Genomic DNA, 26544 nt, shown 5'->3' with positions numbered 1-26544 from the left:
ATTGCACATGGCTTTTGGAAGGCTCCCAAAATAAAAAATTGAATGAGTTTGTCTGCCCTTGAGAGCACCTTCCTCTTAGCCTTCATTCTTATTTTCCTCCTTTTTCCCTAGGCAAAATAACTGGATATGCTGTGCTTGAAAATCATGAGTAGCATAAGCCACTCTGGTGCTCTGATGTTTTTCTGATAGTCACTATCAGTTGAGTAAACCTTAGTGACTGACTTTGGAACAAACTGAAAAGGAGGAGGAATGCTCCAAAGAATGGGTTGTTGTTACGACTCAAGACTGTTTTTGCTCTCTAGTAAGTTGAAAAGCTGTAATATTTGAAGAAATACATTAATTGATAGCAGTAGTAGACTTGTCCTGAAAACCGTACAAAGTGCATGGAATACTGTGTATGCATGTCACTGTTCTAGATTCACCATGAATTATTAAAGCAATTTTTAAAAATAAAGCTGAAATCTATGAAATGTCGTCAGCAGAAGAATCAACATTAATTCTGATTTTTGGATTCTTTTGGAAGAATAACTTGATTTCTTGCCTTGTCTTTTTACTGGAGAAGGAAGACCGAGAGCGAAGCCCTATTTCCTTTCTTAGGTTGCACAAAGAGAAGGAACTTGATGGCTCAGTAAATGGGGTTTGCTGCCTCGTGTTACTCAGTGTCTCTACATCCTTCAATTAGGGTATTTTCTCATCATCTTGTGATATGGTATCTGTGTCTTTTCTTGAAAGTACAGAAATGAACAAAGGTTGGCTGTGCCCAGCAACAACATTTTTGATGTTAATTCATACCCCAAAAACATCATGGTTGATGAAAAGGGACATCCTGCCCAGAAAATACTACTAAGGCCACAGGCCCAATAGCTTTGTTTGTTGTTAGAGTGCAAACCTGTGCTCGGAATGTTTTGTGATGATTATTAGCATCTTCCTAGTTTGGAAGGGATGGAAATTCCTCCAGTAAATGAAAAAGTACCCATCAGTCTAAAGTCCCAGTGGGAGACTCAGAGAGGCAATTAGTTATCAAGGGCATTCCCTAATTAGATGACAGGGTGATGGTGATGGAAGAGGTACGTTTTTTCTGGGAGATGGCTTTGGCTTTCCTTATCAGAACTGCAAGCAATTTGTAGTAGAAAACACTGTGCTAGTTGCTTTGTTATCTAAAGAAAAGTATGTTAGGAATATGTTTTGGCTACATGGAAGTTATTTGTGTTTAGTTTTCTTTTAAGATTCATAAAAGATTATTAGTAATCAAGTCAGAGACTGTACAGTCCACTTTGATAAGTGCAAATACAAATGCACTGAAATTCCTTGCTGTTACTCCATTTAATACAGCCTTCAGAAGCTTCCTGAAATTTTGCTGCAATAATAGATCAGATTTCTTGCTGTTGCCAAGCTGATTGGTAGCAGCAAAGTCATGATGGTTTTTTCCTCTCTGTAAGTGTAAAAAAGGTTGTGATAAGCAAGCAAATAAGATCTTTTTTTTCTCATCTGCTTCATGCATATTTGATATTTGACTTTTCTTAAGGAGCTAATTTCTTATCTGTAGAAGAAAAGGCTGTAGTTAATCAGTTGGTTAAAATGTTTGGTCCTGTAATTTGACTGGCATTTGGTCTGCTGTGATGAAAGAATTCATACTAAGTCTGTGGTACAAAAGCAGACATATAAAAGTGAATTCACTGTGCATATAAAACATAAAAAGACTTTCTTGCCATGTACAGTATTAGGCATGTCAGGAAAGGCAGGAATCCTAAGCCTGGAAGCAGATGAACTCCCTTGAGTTTAAGCTGTATGAAGTGGCAAATAAGTACATAAAAAGCTTCATTTGTTTGCCATTTATTTGCAGGATAAATCCTGTTTATTAGCCACACAAAATGTCTGATTGTAAAACAGAAATAATATTGCAACAAACCACTTTTCAGAGCACTCTACTCCTGAAACATTGTTCAGCCCAGCCCTGAATATTTCTGGGAAATGAAAGGTAAAAACAAAGACAAGACTTCTGAAATGTTTATACATACATTAAACGGTGTTCATAGAGTTTTGTTTTCCCCTCCTTTTTTTCTCTCTAAAAAATGTGAAACAAATGTAAAATGTTCTTTTTTTCTTGCAACACCAGCCATGGGATGTTTTCCTGCGTCTTCTCTGCATGCTGGTAGCAGGGCATAGAGCAGAGCAGCACCAGCAGCCCATAAGGCTGATAAATAAGGAGAAACAGTACTAGAAATGCACAGATGGCCTCATGCTAATGGACACTGCTTATAATTAGATGGGTGTGGAAAACCTTCAGGGCATGAGGTCTTCTGTCTGAAAATGATGATGCAGACTGCTTGGGGTTTTCATGCATATGGGAAAGTTTTAGTAGCATTTCACTTTCATGGAGAGTGGAAATTAATATTTGCAAGGACTTACACATCCTGTTTTAGTGAAAGAGAAAGCAATACTGACTTGTTTTCAAAACTTTGCTTCTACTGACATGTAAATCCGAGATTTTGGGTAGTACAAATCACTCTTTGGAAGATGTTTTTGGGATGGAGGAGGGGAGCAAAAAATTTTGCATGTGAATTCAATTCCAGCAGCAGGACACAGTTAAGCAGAAGCTGTGTGTGAGGCCAAGCTTGTGTTTACCACCTGGGTCTGTATAAACACAGCATCTGTGAAGTTCATGCAATTTTTACTTAAATACTTGGATGTGACTCAGTTCAATATGGAAAGCTTTTATCCATACCTAAATTCTAGAAGATTGTACAGTATAGCAAGGCTGCTTTCTAACATGAGGCCACATTTTGACTTGTTTTGGAGTGTGGCAGGGCCCAGAACAGTCTGTTTCCCATGAGGAATACTCCTTCCTGAATATGTAGCAGAGTTGTCACCCACAGAAGGCATTGTAGTGCTGTTATAACATTGTGCATTTCAGGAGACCCTTTGTTTTACCATTCCTGCTTTCTTATTTTTGAAGGTTTTCATGGGAAGGGAAACTAATAGTATGAGAAGGGCTTGGGAGGTAGGGATAACATCCAGAAAGAGCCTGAATCTGAAGGTGTGGTAGAGGGGGAGTTAAAGCAGATTTAGCTGTGCCAGGTGGGGATAAACATGCTCTAAAGCTCTTAGCTGACTGTTAGTAACTGCTCAATCTGTTCAGGGAAAAGGTTATGGCATAAAGGTAAGAGTGAAATGGCGCCCTTGGTGGCCAGGATGAGCCTCAGGACAAACATGCACATTCCTTGAGGAAAACTGAGGAGTTGTGTGTCTCTGAGCAGAAGCAGGAGTGAATTTTAGCTTCCACTGCTTGCTCACCCATGTAATTAAGTTGGCAGCAATGAAGAAAACCATATATATATGTTTTTTCTTCTCTTCTTTTTCCTAGACTCTAGAAACGACATGCAGAAGGAAAGTTACTTGAAAGAACTCCTTAAAGAACTGCCTGATGCTCATTACTCCTTGCTGAAGTACCTGTGCCAGTTCCTGATAAAGGTTGCTGAACATCACGTAGAGAACAGGATGAATCTTGGCAATCTTGCCACTGTATTTGGACCAAACTGCTTTCAGTAAGTTGGGCTTTTTACTATGCCCTGTTTGCTGGCAGGTGGCCAGAAATGTAGATGTCAGAAATCTACTTTGTCAGGGTGATCAGATGGAGGCAGTGACAGGGGCTCTGTGTTCAACTTGAGTGCTAAAACTGTTTTTGATCCAAATGGAAGTGGAGTTGCTCTCTCATTTCCTCTTGCTGTTTGCTGAACTGTTTATCAGTTTTGTATTGCTGCTTTGGTAGCAGAGCAGAAGTGTAACAGTGAAAGGCCTTCGGACTGTGTCAGTGCAAGGAGGTGTGTGCTCATACAGGTTTCTTCCTTTGCGATCAGTTAATATGAGTTCTTCTCTGCAGAAGGCTTTGACAAAGGATCCTTGGTGGGAAAGGACTCCAATGCAGCACCCAGGTGCTATATAATTTCTAGAGATGGATACTGCATACTATTTCTAGAGATGGATACTGCATACATGTTTGGCCTTATGATCTGGTGTCTGCCCTCAGATGCTGATGGTTCTGGTCTCTCTGTCCTTCTAGTGTATTTAGAAGCTGCTCTGGAGCTTGTGGCATTCCACTGGTCTCTTAAAACTCCTTACTGGGGTCAGTAGCTTTACTGGGTTCTTTCGCTGGGCGCAGTTCCTGGGAGCTTGTGCTGAAGACATGTTTAACCTGTTGGTGGAGCTTGCAGCAGTAGACAGAAGAGTTATTTCCAGGTGCAAGAACACTCTTGAGTGAGAAGGTTTCTGTTGAGTCACTGCAGTGATGCAGTGCAGCATTAGCACCTTCACCTCTGCAATGAGCCCACTGGCTGGCATCCAAGGTCTTTGACATGGGAGACACCTAAGCAGTTTAGTTCAGTCATCACTCTTGAAAGATGTGTGATATCACCAAGAAGAGACAAGTGAGTTCCTTGTATCAATGTTGCATTTGTATTGATTTTTGTAAAATATTGCTCTGCCCTAATACTGAGTTGTCTACTAAAACTTAGTCTTGTGGAGCAATTAATTTAATCTATCCCCCTGAGCTTCCTCTTGGAAAGACGTAGATTTCTTTAAAGAGAGAAAACAGAAATTAGGTTTCTGTAATATGTTGAGACAGTTTCTTGTACCCAGGCTAGATGTTGCTGGCTGTGTTTAAAAGGAGCATATCTTTTTCCATTGATTAGGGAGAGAACATGGAGGAATGAGACACTTAAACTAAAGCTAGTCCAAGTAACTACATGGCTGCCTTGTCTTAAGATGTTGCTGGTGGATGATGAAGGTGAATTTCAGGATTAAAGCATTTGCTGTGTTACTCCAAAAAGATAAAGTATATTTTAACAATAATTGTTTTCCTCTCTGAAACAAAAAATGCTCAAAATACAGTAGAATGCATGGGGATGCATGAATATGAGAATTACTGGAAGCACAATACTGCGAATTTCTGACAAGGAAAAGCAAAACAATTTTTTAAACTTGCATTCATATGGGTGGTTTGGGAATTCCTGTCTAAATGTATTAGCAGAGTTCAGAACAAACAAAGTAATTAGAAGAATTTGAGTTCAATGGCTAAATCACTATGACTCAAGCTCCCAAGTGGCTATTAGAATAATTTTTCGTTTACTCATAATTTCTTTCAGGAGAGTTTAGAAATTAGCTTTGCATATTTTTTGGTGTAGAATGCAGAGAATTGCAGTTCAGATTTGCAACTAGCATTCCTAATATTAAACCAAACTGTATGTGTTAAAAGCTCTACAGTTGTTGCCACGACTGGTCTCTGCTCCTAAGACAGCATGGGAAAGATAGAAGCGTTTTTGTAAGGTACAGAGATGGAAACACCTCATTCCATTGCAGAAGACTGAGGAAGGCAGAGATCACTGGAGGTGAAAAACCAAACGCTTGTGAGTCTGGATGTGAGCATAATCAGCCTGGCAGATGTGATACCTTGAAATAAATGCTCATGTGGCAAAAGGGGCATTGAAAGCAAGGCTTCACACTTACCAAATGGCTAATGAGATTTTAAAGACCCAAATAGGTTAGAATTAGGCATTTAGATTTTTATTTAAACTAAGTTTCACCATCTTGTGTTTCAGCTCTGTGTTTTATCAGATCTTGATCTTTTCAGGGCAGTTCACTCTTGTGGTCCAGACACAAAGATTGTGAGCAACAGTTCAAATACCCTTTTCTCCTATGTAATGGATGCAGTCTTCTATTCCTGGAACTGTGACTATCTGTACCAACAAATATTTGATAGGGAGAGGTAAGAACTTGGAGCACTGTTTTTAGGTATTGGGCTTAACCTGTTGGTTAGCCAAGCATCCAGAAGGAGATCCTCAGAACACATTTCAGAGCTACAGAGTAAGGCTGCCTGAAGCCTGCTTGGCAAGGGCTGTCTCTCTCTGCTGGCTGCAAGCAGTCCCTGGAGAAGCTGCAGAAATGAAATATTGGCAGGAGGCTGAGAGATCGCTCCTCTCGCTTTGCGTTGTTTGTTCCGAGCAGCGCATGGCGGGTTTCTCCACGGCAAGGAGAGAAGGCTCAGCTTGTCAGCAATGACACTGCTGAAGCAGGGAGAACTGAGATTTTTCTGTCAGAAATTCACTCTCATGTCTAAAATTAATGTCAGTTTGTGTAGTTAAGGCACAGTGTCAGAGAAGATAAAGCCCATCTGCTGATAGTGAAGGACTTCTTTTGGCAAGGTATTTTTAGTGACAATTTAGCTACTTAAGCATAGTATCTCCTACTCCATAACTGAAGTTGTTTAACAGTTGAATAAATCGTGCTTCTTGGCCACTTTCCAGATATTTAGACTTCATTTTAATTCTCTTAATCTCATTCTGTTTTTCTACATCATATCCTCTGTAATGTATCCCATCTTCTAAACCTTCAACCCTTATTGCTTTTATCTTATCAGTACTTCCCCTGCTTCCTTACTTGCTGTTTGACGAACTGCATTGGTGTTTTTCTAAGAAAGATTATCTTGTCCTTTCTGTATTTCTAATGAATAGAAAGGAAATAAATGGCTATTTGCATTCCTTGTATTGAAGTGTGATGTAAGACACAAGAACATGTAAAGGGCAAGGTCAAACAGCTCAAAACCAGATTTGAGATTTGGTTCACTGTTTTCTCCCAATTTGGTTTGTTCAGATTTATTGTGATGGAAGGCAAAGGTCAAGTATATTGAGAAATACAGCCCTGGAGGCGCTACAAGCATGAAGGAACAAAAATAGCTGTCTTTTCTGTCACTGGGCTAATCTGTGTAGAGTATTAACATTTGCAGTGTGGTTACTTTTGGAGGAAGTTATTGTCCATTGACCTGAATTTCAGCTCCTGGAGAGACGTAGCCTTAGTTAAGGCCTGCTATGTGGGCTCTGCTTGGCTCTAGCAGCTTGTGCTGAAATGGAGAGGACCAGCTAGGTTTTCTCTCCTCCTCTCTGTTCTCCAGGAGCTGGGTGTCAGAGGAGCTGTTGCCCTTATTCTGTCCTTTGGTTGGCATGGTAAGACATGAGGTCCAACAGATGTAATCAGAGGGTCCATTTGCACCATTATTGCAGCTCTCTCTCAAGAAGTCATCTCTGCATGTGGCCTCCATCATTCAAGCCCTCGTAAACTTGGATATGTTCTGTTCCAATAGAGATTATGTTGTGAGGGATTGCTCCATCCCCCCAAAAGTGGTTGGCAAATGCAGGTGTCCAGTTAAACTGCTGGGGTTAGATGCAGTTATTTATGTATGATGACTATGTAATACGAAGGGTAACAAGAAAAGTATATTATCTTTGGATATGGAGAAAATGGTAGATTGTAGGGTAGATGTAGGTATTTCAGAGATGCTGAACTTGAAATAATTAAAATTTGATCTGAAGTTATGCATGAATGTCTTTGGTTTCTAGCAGCCTTGGAGTCTGCACGGATTGGGTATACAAAACTGAAGTGAAAGCAGAGGGGCTGAATTAATATTTCTCAGTGAGTAATGTTGGCCTTTAGAACATTATGTAGATGGGCTTTGTTTTCAGGCAGTGAAGCCCCAGTCCTGCATCAGTCTTCAAAACAAATGGCAATCCAGGATTGGGGGCAAAATGATTACTGAATATTGTTGTTTAAACATGAATTATTGCAAATTGGAGCATACAGCCGTAACCTTTCTTACAGGGTTCGCATAGATTTTAAATACTGCATTTTCCAGCACTGCAAAGGAATTTTTCCTAAGTATTCAGTATGCTGAAGCCTTTAATGACAGTTTAAAACATCAAGTATAATATAGCAAGGCTATAAACATTCTCATCCATAATCATATTAAATACTCATGAATATTTGAGCTCAGCAATACAGCTCAAATGCGATCACAAGGAGAGTTTTTGAAGAGCCTCTGCTTTGAAATATTTGGAGATGAGAGCAATGCACTTTGTAAGGGGATGTTAGGCTATGGACTGCCCTTTGTCCCCCTTTATGTAGGTTGCACTCTCTAAGATGCCTCCTGTCGCTAATTTCATGATGAAAAATTGAACTTTTGCTGAAGCAAAAGATTTTGCATATAAATGAAGCCAATCAGTAAAGCCTTTGTGGCAGTATCACTCTAACTGCTTTGTGTTACCTGTGTTGCCTGCATTTTGCATTTTATTATTAATTATTATCATTCATTATGTGCTGTTGTTTTATTATTATTTATTAGTGCTATTATTTTTAATGAATTATTTGTTATTTTGCAAGCAGTGCTGATAGAGCTGAATTACCGAGTTGACTTAGGCTAATAAATCTAATCCTAGAGAAGATAATCTGGAACACATTTTAACAGACAGGCAGGTGCATGCCCCAGATTTGACTCTCCAGGATTCTCCAGTATCACAGGAGCTAAAACACTTCTGCAAAATCTCAGTAGTTGTATCTGTCATTGCATTTCGCCCAGACTGGTGAGGCTGCAAATGATGCAGGGCACATAAAGGAGTCACACAGACTGAGGTGAACAACTGTCTCAAATGAATGTTGCTGTATCTTTAGCTGCTTACTAGACTGTGATCTTGCAGCAGAGTCTGCAGACATGAATATGTGCCTGTTTTCAGCTGCACCAGTTGTGGACTGGTGTGTCAGGACAAATCCCTTTCATCGCCTGAAGTGGACGAGTTCTGCCCAAAAGGTTGGATCTGTTAGAGACACAGTGATGTTTGCCTAGAGGCACAGAACAGACTGCCTCGAGTTTTAACCTCTATAAATTATTGCAACTCTCAAAAATAATCCATGCAGTGTTTCCTTTCCTTTGAGTCACATATTTCTGGCAGGACTCCCTGGGAGAATGATATGGTGACTTTGTGGTGCTTCTTTACAAAAGGTACTGTACAAGCAGCAAAAGTAGTTTATACAGCATATAGCCCCCTGTGATTGTAAATTAGGATTGCAGTGCTGTCATTCCATGCAAGCTGCTTCTGCAGAGCCACTTGGGGAAATGGTAATGTGCATCTTTCATCTCAGACAGGGTGGGGTCAAGCACTGTTGGGAATTCGTAATTAGATGACCTTTTCACATGGAAATCTCTGGTTCTCAGTTGTGACAGGGAGCTGTCAGCAGTTGCTGCCTGGGGAAATCAGTTCAGTGACCTCAGTTCAGCTCATTATAGACAGATTACTACTTCCCAGGTCCTCCTGACCACTTGAAGCAAGTTTCCCAGGTGCGGTGGATGGTGACAGAGCCTTGTAGTGATGCCTGTCCTGTGGCACGTGCAGTCATGTTTGTGTGTGTCACTGCACTGCTCTCAGTGGAGTCTGGAGGTTCCCTGTCTGGAAATCCCACTCTGTATTCAGCCTGTTAGAGCTTGTTTGCAGAGACCTTGAGGTAAATTCATTTAACTAAATGCCTGAGATGTAAGGAATTCTTTTACAGTGAGTTAATCTGACCTCAGGTCACTTTGCTTCTGAGTAAGAAGTGGGGACACAGAGCCTTGCTGTGGTTTAACCCTTTGAGGGAAGCTTTCCTGAGCATCCCTGTGGAAAGAGACATGGACTCAGTCTGGAAAACCCAGAGAACATGTGGGTGTGGTGTCTGCACAGATAGGAGCTTCGTGGAGCTGCACTGGGTGGGCCAGCCATGCTGGCAGGACACTGTGCAGAAGTGTGAAATGCTGCTGGGTATCAGATTTTGAAATGAAGAGCTGACAGCCTGATCTGATTACCAAGTAATGTTTTAATTCTGAGAACTGCTTTTTCTGCTCTAAAATGACTTCACCAATAAATTCAATTTTTAATATCCTGCAAAACTTGTGGTACTGTGTCAGATACTCTTAATGCTGGTGCCTCATTTAGACAAGGCACATTTTTTCCAAATATTTAATGTGGACACACTGTGCTTTGCACACAGATATTCAGAGCATCTCTCTGGGAAGGGCAGGTGTCTGTGGAATCTAAGGGAGGGCACACTAGGGAATTTGCTCCTGCTCTTCCTGTGCTGTGTATCTGTTGATGACTTTGCAAGCCACTGTGATAACTTCAGTGTCAGTTTTCCAGTTCAGATTGCTAAGATAGATCTGAACTTATCAACACTTGTTCTGCTAGAAATAACCATAGAAATTGCAGGTTTGTGGCACCCTTCTGGTGTTTGTGGTAGTGAAACCGATGCTTCTGATGCTGCTGCTGAAGTAATTTGTACATATGTGGCTGGAAGGGGATGAAGTCCTTCTGTTGAGGATTTTGTAACTGGAGTAAATTGTGTGTCTAACTCTCAAAGCATCACAGTTGTAATGCCTAATTAACATGAAAATAGAATAAGGGAGCCATGACTATGAACAGTTTTATACTCTGGTGTTTTAACAAGATCTTCACAAATGATCATGAAAATTTTCCAAGGAGCAGGGTGTGCATCAAGGAAGTGGAAGTGTGAGAGAATATTTTCTCACAGATCTAGGTTTTTCTAGTCAGTTGAAGTGACATTTGTAGATGTCATGACTTTTCAGAATGAGAAGAGCTAAAGTAAAAGGCTATTTTTTTTACATGCATTTTCAGAAAAGTCTAGTCAAACTGGTAGATCATGCAGTGTGGCAGCAGATGGGGTTTACTTTGTATAAATAGGCAGGGTGTTGTGTGCTCATAATATAAACTTATCTTCAGCTCAGCATATATTTGTTGAAAGGAAAATGTTACCATGGAGAGCTCAAAGAGTGTTATAGTCCTTATCATGACTGAGGTCTAATAATAGCCATTATAGGAGAAATATATTAGAAACTTTGTTAAATATGCCTGCTAATGTGGCAGAGAGGTGGGAATGAATAAAATATGTTAAATTTCCATTAAAATAAATCACTTCATGGTCCTTTGTTAGTTACACTCAGAGAGAGGTGTTAAAAAAGACTGAAGCCATGAGCTTTAGCCTTGTGTTTTGCATATGTGTCTCACCCTACTCATAGAGAATTGTTCAGAATAGGATGTTCGATTTTTCACAGGTTTGATCTAATAAATTTTAACTGACAAGGTAGTGTGGGGAAGGGAGGGCAAGAAAGTAATGGAATTGGGCAGAAATTAAGTACTGGTTTTGTGCTTTGTGGAAACTATAGACTGGACTGTTTTTCAACCAGGCAGAAGTTTTTGTATTAGCTGTTGCCAGTAGGCAACTGTTAGCTGTAGTTTCCAGCAGATGTGGCTTAGGTGAAAATTCTGCTTTCTGAAGTCTTTATTTTGACTTGCACGTGCTCTATTACATTTTCAGTCCTTTTCCTGGGAATGAGATTCATAGGGGTGCCCTTATTTAAGTTGTACTCTGTTTTGGAGAAACAAATCAGGACGGTAATAGTCAGGATTTGCCTCAGCTAGCAAGCAGGCAGGCTTTGCAGCACACCAACGCTGGAGCACATCATTTAGTATGGCAAGAGGGGTTCCCTTCAGTCAGGATAACTGCATGGGCCTACTGCATACATACACTTTCTTCAGGCCACTTACTAAGTTTTAGTGAATATTTGAAATTCTCCAGAGTGAATTGGCCAGGGTGTACATGCACATCCATCAACAGAAGTTGCCCCATTTGTTCTTCATTTAGTCTGAGGCCAACTTCCACACTAAAGAAATCAATCAGCTGTGACTGACACATTTTCACAGCTGCCAATATTCTACAGTATAAAAGAATTCAATCCTTTAAAATTCAGGTCCTGCTACTCTAGCATGTATTAAATGTTGAAATAATAGCAATAAAGACTCTGTTCTGGAGAACACATCTTACAAAGATGTGTTCTGCTGCAGTGGTTACTCTCCCTGTTGACACGTAGATGTATGGCACAGAGTAAAGCATTGAGAAGGATCAATAGCCCCTACAAAAAGGCACTTTTTGATGACAAATTTCTGGGAGCATCAGCTTTCAGAGCCTTGTTGTTGAAATACATGTCTGACCCCGATAAACTACAGTTAAAGTTTTAGGGTAGGTAGTTTTTTGTAAATTTTTATTTACTCTTTGCAGTAAGCAGTGGTTTACTTTCAAGTTACATCCCTGTAAAGTAGCTCAGGGGGAATGTGTTTTGCTTTTGGGAGTTTGGGTTGTGTTTTCTTCTCACATAATGTCTTCTTGTCTTCAGCCAAAAGGTACTTGAAACTCTTTTTTGTTTTTGCTTCTCTGCTTCTTTATTCTGAATGTTTCCTGTGTTTCATTACTCCTGATCATCAGTCTCTGCTGCTTTATGAGGTCTTTAGGAAATTCACATCCATGAAGCAACTTTGTGACTTACTGAGAAGACTGTGTCTGCTGGAAATACTGTACAATAGGTATTGCAGAAGAAGATTCTTCAGATATTGTACTTTTGCATTAAAGTGGGATTTAAGTCAGTTTGGGCCCAATAAAATTGTCCAGTAAAGTGTGCAGAAAGTTTATATTCCAGCAGCTCATTGTTAGATGCTTCAATGAATTAGGAGCTCTGTTGCAAGTGGCATGCATTTTTTGCTGCATGAGAGAGTTGTGTGAAATAGATGAGGAAACATGCAGATACATACAGTATCTTCCCTTTTCTGTGTGCCTTCAAGGTCTGTGGTAAGCTGCAAAGGGGCCTGTTTCAAGAGAATAAGAAGCCTCTTCTTCAGCAGCCAAGAAGTTGGTTATTCTTTCAGAAAATGGAGCTTAGGAACCACTTTTTGTATTAATCTTTTAGGCTCTTCTGCAAAAGGCACCATCCATCTCCATGTTTTAGAAAGCCCTTTGAGTTATGACCCTACTTTCAAAAGAAATTGTAACTCAAAAGTTAGATTAAAAAATCTGGTGTACAGTGTTGGGTACATCTGAAAGCAAAGACCTTGTTTAACATTCAGTGTTTTGATTACCATGTGGGATTTCCTAATTTTTTCACTTATCCTTCTTGTGTAGCTTTGAGGTTATCATGAGCCAGGTTTGGGAGGAATCTGACTCTTGAATTAACAGTTCAGAGCATCTGAATGACGTTACATACCTGAACTGCCTGGGCTGTGGGTCATGAAACCCAACTTGGAGCAGAGTTAGTGGCACCTCATTTGGTGGCAGTCTTAATTCTATCCCTGCCTGGATTCTGTGGATAGGATAGCTCAGCCAACAGGTCTGGTATTTAATACTGATTAAAAAAAACTACAAACAAACTGTGATAGCTGTTACCAACATAGGCACAGGCCTCCTTTCCAATTCAAAGTTTCCTGTGCCTGCTATCCAGCCTGTATCCACGAATGAAATGTTACAGAGACCCTCTGCAGGACCTTTTGTATGTTGAGTCCCTGTAACACTCTGCTTTTGTCATCTCTCCAATTCTAGCGTGCGCTCTGGATTTGAAGGGATGAAGGAACTGGAGATCTGCAACAAGATAATGACAAAAATGCTGGAAAATTACAATACCTTGTTTGAATTAGAAGGCTTGAAGAAGGATGAAGAAAAGCCTGTCTGTGAAGAGCTAGCAAAAATAATTTTGGTAAAAGTGAGTATCTCTAATATTTCATTTTCTCCCAGCAAATCAATAATTCAGGCTTATTTCAGGCTTCAATTCAGAAATCTTTTAGATAAGTGGAAGGCAGACTCTTGTAATAATGTTCTGTGAATGTGAATGTTCAGAATCAATCTAACATTGATTCTGCTGATTGGCTAATTTTCATTACTGGTCTGGAAGTTCATTCTATTAAACATCTTATTCTTTGTTGGCTACACACTTATTTATGCAGGAGATATATTCACTAAAATGTTTTTAAATGAAGAGGCAGAATAATACTAAGGATTGTGATCCTAGAGTACCAAACCAAATCTCTAGGACAGAGATTTCTAACCTTTGCCTTTATGTGAAGTCTGCCTGTCTCAAATAGGCACCTGAGTTTAAAAGTCAGGTGTTCTGACTCAGCCATTTCTGGAGGCACTTGAAGAGAAGCATTAAATAAGAGTCTTTGAAAAAAGTACAACTCTTTAAAGAAAAGTGTTGTAGTTAGAGTATTATGCCTTTGGTGGGAAGAGGGCTTGTGTGTAACATCAAAGGATTCTAACATTTAAAATCTGACAAGTAGGGCGACCAAAAGTGCATTGTTCTGGCTTGTGCTGTTTCTACCACAGGAAACAACCTCAAGTCTGTGCAGGAAAATGGTCATGAGGATGGTTTGCAGGTGCCTCATTTCTTATTGTCTGTTAACTGTGTTGATAATTACTCTCTTAAAGGGTGTGAATTCTTGAGTTTGGGAGGGTTGAACTACGTGTCTATCCCTGGTAGGGTTTTACCCACTGATAAAATCACTTTAGCCTTCACTGTCTGGAATAGAAGTTGTCAGAAAATAAGTTATAAAAATACAATGTCTTTGACCTTGACAGAACAGGAAGTTTGGTGTGAGCCCAGGTCCTGCCATTTGGATAAAATAGCTGATAACATCTCTGCCTTTGTGATATATGCCAGGAGGGTCTGCTGAATGGGTATGAGTTGGGCTCAGCTGCCTTTAGAAGAGTTGCTGGTTTTCTTGTGGTGTATCGGTGAGGAAGTATTTTGCTGTATTTAGTTGTCTTAGCTGTTACAAGCACTCAGCTGAAATGCCTCTGTGGAAGGAGATAGAATCACTGATAGCCTTCCAGTATCACAGTAACTTCTGGGTAGTGGAAGTGATCTGCCTGGCCAGTGACAGTGATGTTCAGCCACTGATGGTCACTTCAGCAACACAACCAGGGAAAGAACATATTTCAAAATAAAAAAGCTTTCAGAAGAAAAGCTTCAGATGTATTTCTTTCTCCTTCAAGCCTCAGCCAGTTCCAAAAGTCAAGATAGTCTTTCAATTCTGAGGACTTAGTAGTAATTGGGATTGCACTAAGGTGAAGATCTGGAAATTCCCTACAGCTGTTGAGAGATACAAGCTATCAAATTACATGGTGACAACCAGAATCACTCCAACAAAATACACTAAGAGATAAAATTACTCAAGTGAGATGGGAAGTGTTGCCCATTGCGTTGCCTCAGGGGACAGATGATTGCCGGAGAGAGCCATGCCTAAATACAGGGGTTCACATTGTGTTTGCATCTTTGGACCTTGTTGATATTTTCCAAATTCAGCTGGCAGCCAGCTGCAAAAATTTGATCTTGTTTGTTGTCCCTCTAATTTGGGTGGGAAGTTTCTAGTTTAATCGGGGCACATACCCAAAAACAAGAAGTACAATCATCTAACTTCATGTAGCAAAGGTACTAAGAAGGTTTTTTGAAATTTGTCAGGTGGCTCTATGAAGGGATGTTTCATATTATTCTCAAAGATTAAATTTTTTGTATCCTAGCAAATATCCCCCACCCTAGTCAATTTATATAATAAACTAGAGATTATACACTTGAAGAGAAAACCAAGTGATTGAGATTGAGTAGAGAAAAGTGCCAGATTGCTAATGCATGAACCATTACATACGGTAGAAGCTGTCTGTGTTACACAGGAACAAATGCCTCAGAGAATTATTTGTCATGACCTGTGTCACAGTGTCCAGAAACAGCAAGCTATTTGTAGGCAAAGGTACTGCTTCTGGAAAAGCCACTGGTATATCTACAGGTAGGTGGATAGAAATTTTCCAGATAATCCTGTTGTAAGCAATGAAGAATGTAGGATGCTCAGGACAGTGCTCTCAAAAACTGAGGCCCTGTTGCTTTTAAGGATGTTGCGTTCAAGCCTGAACCATGGTGGGATAGGGGAGTGAATTGCAAGGAAAGTGAAGAAACTGTGGACTTGCCCTTTACCAAACTCATCTGCATTTATTTAAGTAGCTTTTTTTACCTTCTGTTTTGGGAACAGCAACAGGGTGAGGAGAGTTTTAGGTGACCCCACTCACTTCCTTGTTGGGTATTCTGTCATCCTTTCCCCCATATCCCTCACTGTATTGCCAGCACTTCACCCTGAGTCACTACACTGCTTCCTTTCCTATGATTGCCTTCACTCTCACTCCTTCCTCACTTTTGCATGTTTACATTTTTCTCCGAATTCCCACAGCCCTGTCCCGCTATTCTTGCTGTCAAATGAAAACAAGAATATGTGGATCATTAGATGAAGTCATGGAAGCATCAAGCTTCTCTTGGAGCAGTATACTGGAAAGAAAAACAGCTCCAGTGGAGCAAGTTGCATCTTGTTTACTGTGTTGGTCATTTCTAGGGGAAATCCACAATGCTGCAGACTTCCAGGAGGATCAAGAGCATTCGAATCAGGCACAGACTGTGGCAGCTTAAAGAAAATGTGTTTTAAGGAGGCTGGAAATTAATTAGTATCAGAGATGGGAAAAAGAGACATGATTTTGTAGGGCTGTTGATAGTTGAACTACCATTCTTGTTGTGTATGTCCACTGAGGAGGCACAGAAACACCTTAATCCCAGTTATATTTCTTTCAAAGTTTGTTCAGTCATTGTGAAAGCCAAGTTGTGCCAGGTGAAAGGGATTTCTTAGCTTGCTTTTTCAGTGGATCACAATTCAGAAAATAAAGCAACTGGAAATATCTGCAAGTTGCATTCCAGTCCCTGCTTTGTTCCCAGGGCTGTAGAGCCTCCTCTTGCTCATTGCTCAATATTGTAATTATTTATAATTGTAATATTGTTATATTATAATTAGAAATTATGGGAAGTGTTTCTTTGGAAACATCTACATTTTTTTAAAAGTACAATTTTAACAAAAAAGAAAAATTTGTCTTAGAATAGTTTCTATTTCAGTGGGAAATTGAGCTGTCAGGTTCATGACACCTTGCCTGGAAGGATTTTGTTCCTCCTATTAGAATGATACCAGATGATTATCCAGTTTGGTGGCCAGCAGGTGGAAGTATAACATGTGCTTTCTTCAGAAATGTATCTATATTTGGAAATGCCTTATAATAAAAGAATTTTAGGATTTCATTGATTGTTTTTTAAAATTCTGAAATAAACTGGAGTTTATTGGAGTTTACAGGTCTCATTTGCAGCCAGCTATTACTGCAATCCTTAATCCAAGCTTTACTTCAATTTCCTAAGTCAGTAAGAGTCTCAGTCTGTTGATCAGTAGGCTCTGCTAGTTAGAGAGAAATAGGTGAAGTGGGTTGAGCATTCTGATTAGGTGCTTGCTCTGTGGTCACATTGTCAGGATCATAAATACCTGTTTTTTATTAGGCAGTGTTGTGTGTAAACAGTTAATTTTCTGATAGTACATCTGCACTGTTGTGCATGTTCACATTATAAGAGTCAGGGGATTGTAAGAAAATAATGCATATATTTTGTTTTGGAACAGAATTCCTAGTGTGAATCCATATGATCCTGATAGATTTTTGTGTTACTAAACTGAGTGATAACTCATGTAATGAACAATTAGTCAGTCTTGACTTGCATCACTGCCAATTTTGTAATCTTCTGGAAGAAATAGGTTTACAAAACCTATGGTAACAACAGAAATGATAATTTGAACAATAAATAATAATAAATAAAATAAAATATAAAAAAGGTCTTGAATTGCTGCTTGAACTGTAGTTGTATATAGTCCTATCTTGTAGCACTAGCCAGTGGTGTATTGCTGGAATGAATTGGGATCTTGGAATAACAGTCATTAGGCTTCTCTAATGATCAGAGATGGGCAGTAAAGGTTTTTATTTAGTTCAGGTGGCAAGGGAAATTTGGGCAGGTGAACTACGATGAGACTTGCTCTTGAGACATTTCTAGAATTATTCCTTCTGCTGGCTTGAGGTGAAACATGTCTCCTTTAAAAGCATGGTTTATAGCTCAGTATTGTCTTCAAATAAAATATATACTCTATTACCTAGTCATACAAGGGTTACAAGATCTTTTTTTTTTCTATTGTATTTTCACCTTTTCCCTCCAATGCCTTCTTGACAGAGCACTTCTAGTTTCAAGAACCAGTCAGCTCAGAGCACATAAATATTTGCACTGGCACAGAACACTGACATTATGAGGATGTAATGCTGTTCCTGGTGTGATCACATGTTTGGGACAGGAATGCAAAAGGCTTTTCCCATTCCTCCCCTGCTGGGTGGTAGAATACATACCCTGTTCACCTGATGCGGAGGAAAAAGCAAGTACATATTGAAAATTAATATAACATTAGAATAATATTAATGTAATATAACATTAAAATTAAATTCAAAGTCAATCCTACAAAGTCAAGTAAATACCTGTAGAGTTTTATCATTTTGAATATATTGTAGGTGCATTCCGATGACCTCTGAACAGGCAGGTTTCAGTCCCTGAAGAACTGCAGAAATTTGTCCTTTGCTGATTTTTGCAAAAACAAGTCGTTTCAAAAGACTACTACTACAACAGTCTTATTTTAGATGCAATTACCTTCCTGCATTTTTATCCTGTTTGTTTCCAGTCTTCTAGCCAGAGCTGCCACTTCAGTGGGAAGGATGAGTTGACAGAGTAGTTTTTTGCACTTTAACTGGCAGCACAAGTGTGTGCACAGTGTTGTGCAAGCCTGCTCTGAGATTTGTGACATGCAGGCAGTCCCCAGCTGCAGGTGTGGCTGCACCTCTGGGTGCTTGGTGTGTGCAAAGTGTGCACTTCCCGTCCCAGCCAGGCAAAACCCCAAAGTGCATATTTGTTTTGTCAAGGAGAGTGCTCCAGCTAACTTAGCTTAAAGTGGAATGCTTGCTCCTTCCCATTGAACATTCTGAGCAGATCATTCATAATGAGGTAAGATTTGAGCCTTTTGTCCCTGAGGAACAGTAGGAAAGATAAGATTGTCAAAAGTTCTCCGTCTTGGCTTGGCTGGTCCCTCTGCAGCTAAGTTTAAAGCTCCACCTCCACCGAAAGCCGCAATATTTCAGCTGATTTCCCCTCATGAGCAAAGCTGGATGTTCACTTACAGATGCTTCTTTCCCTTTCTCAGCTATAGCATGAGGTTTTAATCCCTTGAAAAGATCTGGGAGAAACTTCTGAGAAGCCACCAACCCCACAACTAGTGGGCTCCCTCTAAATAAGTCCCTTTCCCTGTCACCTCAGGTTACACACTCGGCAGACACAGGAGCAGCCCCTCATTTACGTCAGGAAAAAAGGCATCCGTTTCTAATCCATGTTACACTGCCCTGGCTACGCCTGCAGGGTCGAGATAGTTTCCTTTATTCTTCTTTCATGTCTGGGACCATTTTAGCATCGTGTTAATAGTCAGCTTTCAGTACTGGATTAATTCTTTCCCATAAGGAGACAGCAGGAACAGATCATTGAAAATCCTTTCTGAAGATCTGAGCAAACATTTCCATTTTCCCCTTATTTGGGCAGGTCATGCCAGTTTGCTCCTGCATGGGCTAAGGAGCCTCCAAGAGTAGGAGTGAGTTCACGTGGGACGTGTGAAGATGGGTGGAAAGTGCATGAGAAGAAGGAGCACCTGTGGAAGTCAGTCTCCATTTTCTTGTTTAGTGTTTCTTCAGCTAGAATTCACTTTGCAGTTGTCCACCAGTGAGCAGATGGGCGTGCTTATAGTAAGGGTGTATAGTGATTCAGCCAGAATGACATTTTAAGATGTGAGCTGACGGGAAATGAGCAATATGAGATTAGTGGGGGAAAGTTTATAAGCCTCCAAACCCTTCACCTATAGGAAATTCAGTCTGGAGTGAGGAGGATGGTTATGTTTAGGCTGTGATTCAGAAAGGCAAGTAAAAAAACCCTGAACAATTCCTTGTGTAATTCTGAAATGGCTTTCCAGTGCTTCTAGCTCTGCTGGCTTTGTCAACCCTGTGTGTGTGTTATTAAACCAGAATGCTTCTGCTCTTGAAATTCACTGAAGCATTTACAGGATTATAAATCTGTCACTTGTGGTGTTACTAAGTGCAGTCCTGAATATTTAGACAAATATGCTAATGCTAAACTCTGTTAATAAATTATTATGCTGATACTTCTTTCGCTAGAATTTCACCAGCCATGTTTTAATTTTAAAACATTATGAGAAGAAATTTGCCAAGATTCAGGACATATAAAGAAAGACAGGCGCATAACAAATGTCTCTTTCCCTCCTGCTGTCCATACTTCTAGTAGACTGTAAATTGTTTTAATATGGCTGACAAATTTTGTAGTTGAGATGCTTAGGAGTTTTGCTTTTGCTCTCTCATAGTTTTTTTTCTTGAAACAAATACTCATTGGTACTATCACTGTCCCATGATAATTCCACATAGCTAAAATGTAAGGAAAATAAGATCCATATGTGTATGTGTGTCCTGGTTTGTACTTGCACTTGTTTTATTTGAAATGTTTTTCATTCATTGTCTGTTGTTGATTTGGGTTTATTTGAGTTGTTTTTGTTGTTGTTTGTTCATTTGTTTGCTTGTTTTGTTATGGGGATTTTGGTGATTTGTTTATTTGGAGGAGTATGATGTGGTTTAGCACTTGGAAGCAGTCCATCTCAGGCAGTACATCATCATCTTTCAAAAGGGAGGCATCAGTCAGCACCAAGAAACAGGGTACAGTAAAATAAGCATGTGAGCTGCTCCAGTAGCCAGCTGTTGCTAAGCATCATTGCTGTACCCATGGGGGAAAAAGGAGTTCAACAAGAAGGTGAAAATTTTTCAGCTAAGACAAATCTCGCTGTTCCTCTTGTTTAGATTCTTCAGTGTTCTGTTTCTCCTTAATTAGTCACTCAGTTAATCGGGTTACACAAAATGATCAGCATTATCCCCTCTGTATAAACCAGCAGTCAGTGTTGTCTTTGTGACAAGGACACATTGTAGGTGGTCAGAACTGACCCAAAGTAAAGAAGTGTAAGAGATTTTTCTGTCTGTGGCATTTAATTCTTGCTGGCCTCTGACATTAGCTTCATCTGGACAACTCTGAAGGTTGGAGCTTCAGAAGGAGTCAGCACTAACTTAATTCCTTTGCCCAAATTAAGAGCAGTGAAATGCTCATTGATTCAGTATAAATTCTATGAGTTTTTTCAAACCCCTCCTGTGAGTACTGTGAAGATCACAGTTTGTCCAGAAGGTGATTGGTGCACCCTGCTCTGCCTGGAGCACTTTTAGTGCTCTAAAGCTCATTGTCATAAACTGGGCTCAGGGCAACAGGAGCATGTGATGCATGGGACCAGATGCTCCTAAAGTCTGGATATGTACACTCTTGAAAATCTGATGTATCCAGCAGATCCCAGCAGCATTTGACCTTAATTACCAGCAATGAACATCTCTGTTTCAGTGTTAAAAAAGGATCTGTTCTTTGTGCACTGAGAACCTTACACGAGTAACTAGAACAATATAGAGACACTAGGACTCCCTAATTTACTGCAGATCAGGTATTTCTTTTGAAAGTAACATTCCATGAATTCCATGTGTGAAAAATTTCTTTCCTTGTGAGTATTTTGATTTTTAGGTCTAGCTTTTCCAAGACTGAGTTTAAGCAACTGTAATGTGAGATGCAGATCTGGAGAGCCTGGATTTTTTCCATATCTGGGTCACAGCTCTCTTTTAGATCATTCTTTTTCCATTTATGAATAATATTACAGTAAATAGATAAATCAGATTCCAGTTTTCAAAACTGAAAAGTAGAATAAAATGTTCCCCTGAACTGATCTGAGCTCTCTTGTTACTGAACCTATCTGTGCACATACGCACAGAGTAAGGTAGACCCAGCAAGAGAGAAGTCTTCTTGTGCCACTTAGTAAATGTTTAATTTGGGGTAATTCTGCTACAGGCTTCTTATGGGGTGTGGTCATTGACACCTAAATCCCCTGCCAGTTTATATATGATGGTGTGCCGGTTTAGGCTGGGGTAGAGTTAATTTTCTTCATAGTAGCCTGTGTGGGGCTGTACTTTGGATTTGTGCTGGAAACAGTGTTGATAACACAGGGATGTTTTAGTTGCAGATTGTGGGGATGGGTATGGAAGATGAACATTTTTCCTCAGTGAAGTCTTTATAACCTTTTGCAAATTCTGAAATTATGTTTGATCCTGGCACTACTAGTTTAACTTCTTGCATCATTCAGTCCTTCTGCATGGCTGGAGACACATTTTACTCTTTCTCCTGGAAAATACCATGATATTCCACAGATGGAGTTGGTAACATTGAGGTGCATCATGGGACTGTTACTATGTTTGTCATTTCCTTTCACATATTGCAGTCCTCTCTAAAAATAATGATTTCCACATCTCTCTCTTGCTTACGTATCACAAGTAATGACCTTTGTATGTGTTTTATGGCAATGAGTGCAGTAGGTTAAGGTTGTACTGATGTGAAACAGAGTAGCTTTTAGCTGTTCATTAAGAGCTACTTTCTCAGGTAAAAGGTCATATATATAAATAGTCTTGGGAGAACAAAAGGAAATTAAAGTTAAACTGAAAAGGGTATTAGTTTTATATTGGAAAGCAGTGATACATTTCTTTTGCAAACACTGAGATTCTCCTTTTTATCACTTCTATCTGAAACAGCTTTGCTGAACTATGGTTATTAAAGTATAGTGTAAATGATGGCAAGGAAGAACAGCAGATGGGAAGAAACTGACCCAGTATCTATATGCTAATAGCAGCCAAGGCAAAAAACTCATTTCTAAATACTAGGTGTTTCAATGTTTGTTACCAGTTTTGTTGATTATGATTTACTGACATTGTTCCCCCTTCTAACAATGATGTTTTCATCCCTTTCTGGGTACAAAATGAAAGCATGCCTAATGCAGGGGGGATTTTTTTTTTCTGTTACTGTTCATGTTAAATAATTTTCTATATTTTTCCTGAAGGTATCTGTTCCACAGAATGACAACTCTGTGTACTGATAACTGAATAAAAATCAGTTATTCCATCCAGTTGACATTCATGAAAATACCTGTGACCATGTGTATTAGAAGATGCCTTTGAAGATTTCCGTACCATTGGCCACACGATTTTAGTCTTAGAAATACAGATTATTTGATACCTTGCATGTCTTTTGGAGCCTTAATCAGCCATGAGCTATTTTGCATGGTCACAGAGGGGAAGGCATTCCATATTGTCTGCATTTTGTGAGTAAGAAGGACAGTGCTGTGACTACTCTGGCACCCTTGACAGCACTGCTGCATGTCCCACCTGCCCTGCTGTGCACCAAGGACCTTAGTGCAGGGGGTGATGTATTTGCCACTCCAACATCAAATAAAGGGAGAGCCAGGAACTCTTAAATCCACTGTTCCTTTTGCACTGCTCCATGCACAACACTGTTGTGGCCTTGGGAACAGTCACAGGTGTGGCCCTGGTGACATCTACCTGAGGCAAAGGCTGCACTGCAGTGTTATGTGGAGGGAAGCAGGATATTCCCTCCTCTGTGCTGTTCAGCTGCTGACCCAGTAAAGAGTCAGCTGTTGCAGTCTGTCCTCATACAATCAGCTAATGCATCATTCCTGCAGTCATTTGCAGCATGGAATTCACTGAATAATCCTCTTAATGTCTGCTCATCATACATTAGAGTGGCTGTGCTGGCTCACAGTGGGGATCCATCTAACTCAGTGTGCTGCTTCCAACACTGCCCATAAGCAGGTGACAGGGGAGGAGAAGGATAGGGCAGCAAGGTGTTTCCTCCATTTTTGCTACTAGTTCATGACTGTTCTCAGAAGTTTTCCTGCTCTTTATAGGCTTTTTGTATTTAGTGATGTCCAGAGTAATGGTCTTGTGTCTCTCTTGCACGTGTGTAAGCTTTTTGCTTCCAACATCTCATCTGTAAAAGCGTGCCACAAATTGCTTCCTCTCACATGAAGAACTGACTCCTTTTGTTAGTTATAAATGTGGCTTTCACTAGTGTCATTTGAAGGTCACCTGACTGTTTTTGTGTTGTTTTTTTTTTTAATTTGAACTGACATAGTGAACAGTCCAACAGAACATCTCCACCACCCATGACCCTTACAAGCTACCATGGTGTTTGAGGATTTTCTTCCTGATGGAAAATTACCACTGGTATTTGCAACCCTAATCACTGTGCTGACAACAATTATTTTTTCTGTCAAAGCCCCTGAACAGAGTCAGTGAGCAATCCCATATAATAGCTTTTCTCTTTTGGGGCACAAGGCCAAACAATTTGATGAAATAAATTGGATGACATTTTGGTGAAGTCAGAATGGCACATTCTTTATTGCAGAAGGGACTCTGACTGCTTGTTTCTGTAAAAAAATTCCTAGTCTTTGCTTTAATTAAGAAAAAGTTTCACATTTAGAAAAGTTCAAGTTTATTTTAATTAAAGTGGTCTTCTATGTATTAACAGCTAAAAATAGATCTGGTGCTTTCTAGAAGCATTTAAAACTTGAACTGAGAAACCCACAGGCCAGTTTCCTCTGATTATGCAGTGTGTGAGACCAGGAAGAGATTAATTACTGAATCAAGCAGGAAAGAGAGGATGAGCACAGCATTAATAATGAGATTGTTCCAAAGATAACTGGGAATATTATGTTATCAACAAATAAATTTATTGTTGTCATTAAAATACAGCACAATGTATAACCATTGTTTTTAGTAGCAATTTTTTTTCCTAAATCCTTCCTTAAGCTGTCATAATCAGTTGTATTTAAAGTCTTGTGTTAGTGTGGTAACATGCTACAAATGCAAAAGACTTTAAATTGACTGCACAGGTCAATATCTCCATGACTAGAGTTGACTGAGGCTGAAACACAACAATTTTTATGCCTATTCAAAATTTATTGAAAAAGATAGGAGCAGGGGTATTATTCTGTCCTGTTTTGAACTTTGCATCCAAGACAGGTAACAGTGTAAGATGCAAGTATGCTGTATGAATCCCACTTACTTAATAATGGCAATGAATAAGGGAACCAGTACAGTTTATTATTATAGTGTAAGGTTAGGAGGAGCTGCAGGTCTCTTTGTTGGCCACATTTGCAGATGTAGGAAATGACTGAATGCTTTATACTGATAGACTTCTGACTGCACAATTTGCCAAAAAATATTGCCTGTCATAGTTAGGAAATCAAATGTTCTCTGGCTTTCTCTGTGATCTTGTCAATTCTTGCATGAAAATCATTACAGAAACTTAGTTCAAAACCTGCATTTGACAGTGTCCTGTAGAGATGCTGGTGATTTACTTTGGCCCAAGTACTCTTGATAGAAAATTTCTCTTATTAACTGTGGTGGGACTTGATGCCAAGGTGAGCAGGTACTCTATCTGGAGCAGGTTTTGGAGGGTGTGAGATGGAGAGGTGATTGCTGGTAGCTGTTGACAGTAAGCAAGACTTGGGTAGCTTTCCAGGTGTAAACAGTTAACACTGACTGTTGAGTACACACAGTTGAACAAAACACAGTTTGTTTTGTATCCAGTCTGCTGCACTGGAGATTTTTTCTTCACATGGGAATGGAAAGTATGCAATTGCTAATAAGCCATACTTCTTAGAGCATTCTCTGGAGATCTGTAATGTTCTGGAAAAGTGATGCTCAGGTAGTACTTCTCCATGCTAGTCATTTTTTGGCTCCAAGTTCATTTATCCCAGTTGTACAGGAGCCATGACATGGGTTTTAAAGGAAATCAGGCTTTAAAGCACAGCAGATTTCATCCCACTGTTTTATGAATTTCACAAGCAATGCTGAAAATTATTAAATAGAAATCTCAAAGACGTCTCAAGCTTCAGTAATTCAAAGATGCAATGAAATGCAAAAAGGTATTATGTAATAATGTTATTTTTCTTAATGTGAGTACAAAGGTTGGTGTAATTGCTTACTTCCTTAACAGAAATGCAGACAGACAAGTGCTCTTTAAGTCCTTGCAAGTGTGACCTGACTAAATGCTGTTGGTTCTACTATGTGTGGAATGCAAGTGCCTGACTTTAAATACTTGCATTTGAAAATTACAATTTATGTTTATTGAATCCCAGTACTAAAGAGTGTTCTGAGAGCAAGAGTCAGATTTCTGAACATGTACAGTTATTTAATCTATGCTAGTAGAGTTAGGTATCAGTTTAACTGTGGTCAAAAATATCTTAATTGATCTGACTTTTTGATCTCTTAAGTTCACAGGATGTTTAAAAAAATATATATTCCAAAATATGCTTAGTTACTGAAGTGCAACATGTTACTGGAAATGAGCATGTTCTTTCTACTTTCTGGATTTTAAAGGGTAAAATCAAACATACTGCCAGTTCTTCACAAGTTAATGTACAAGAGCAAAACACTTGACAGCAGTGGGTTCTCAGCTTAAACTATGTTTGAGATTCTGGTTTTGTTTGTTTGTAGGTTCTCCAAGTAGCCTAGGAACTTGGGCAGCCTGAAAATGTGACTGTTAGGCCTGCCTGATATTCCTAGTAAGTTTTGTCTTTCAGTTTGCATCTTTCATGTTAATGGTGGTGAGTTCTTCTCCTTATCCTAATTAATATAAAGATGTCCTGTATAGTTAGAAAAACAGCCAGTTTGTAGGAGGAGTGGTATAATCTTACAGTAATATTTGTCTTGTAAAAACTAGCGTGAAATGAAGGACAGCAGGGAAGGGGCAGGTGTTGGGATTTGCAAGTGTTGGAATAAACTGTAAATAAGATCTTTTCTTAGAGAATCAGAAAAATATATTTGTGTGCATTCTGCCCAGTGCAATTAAGACCTCTTGCCAGAGCCTGCATTTGGCAGACTTTTGGAGGTTAATATGTAATAGGTTATTAGCTACTGCTGTTTGCTGTGTTCCCAGTATATGGATCTCCTGCTCCCTTGGAAGTATTATTTTGTGCAAATTAAATG

The 26544-nt window shown here is 39.5% G+C and overlaps 1 protein-coding gene across 1 annotated transcript in view; it reads left to right on the top strand.

Moving 5' to 3' along the window:
* FAM13A (family with sequence similarity 13 member A) overlaps nucleotides 1-26544 on the top strand; it is a 122566-nt gene that overhangs the window by 8259 nt on the left and 87763 nt on the right. Inside the window, exons 3-4 of the mRNA XM_036382321.2 lie at nucleotides 3365-3545; nucleotides 13234-13393. Coding sequence (XP_036238214.2) covers nucleotides 3365-3545; nucleotides 13234-13393 — 341 coding nt within the window. The remainder of the gene's footprint in view (nucleotides 1-3364; nucleotides 3546-13233; nucleotides 13394-26544) is intronic.

Source organism: Molothrus ater, chromosome 4, assembly GCF_012460135.2.
Source record: "Molothrus ater isolate BHLD 08-10-18 breed brown headed cowbird chromosome 4, BPBGC_Mater_1.1, whole genome shotgun sequence".
Lineage (NCBI taxonomy): Eukaryota > Metazoa > Chordata > Aves > Passeriformes > Icteridae > Molothrus > Molothrus ater.
This window is presented reverse-complemented; position numbering and strand designations above follow the sequence as displayed.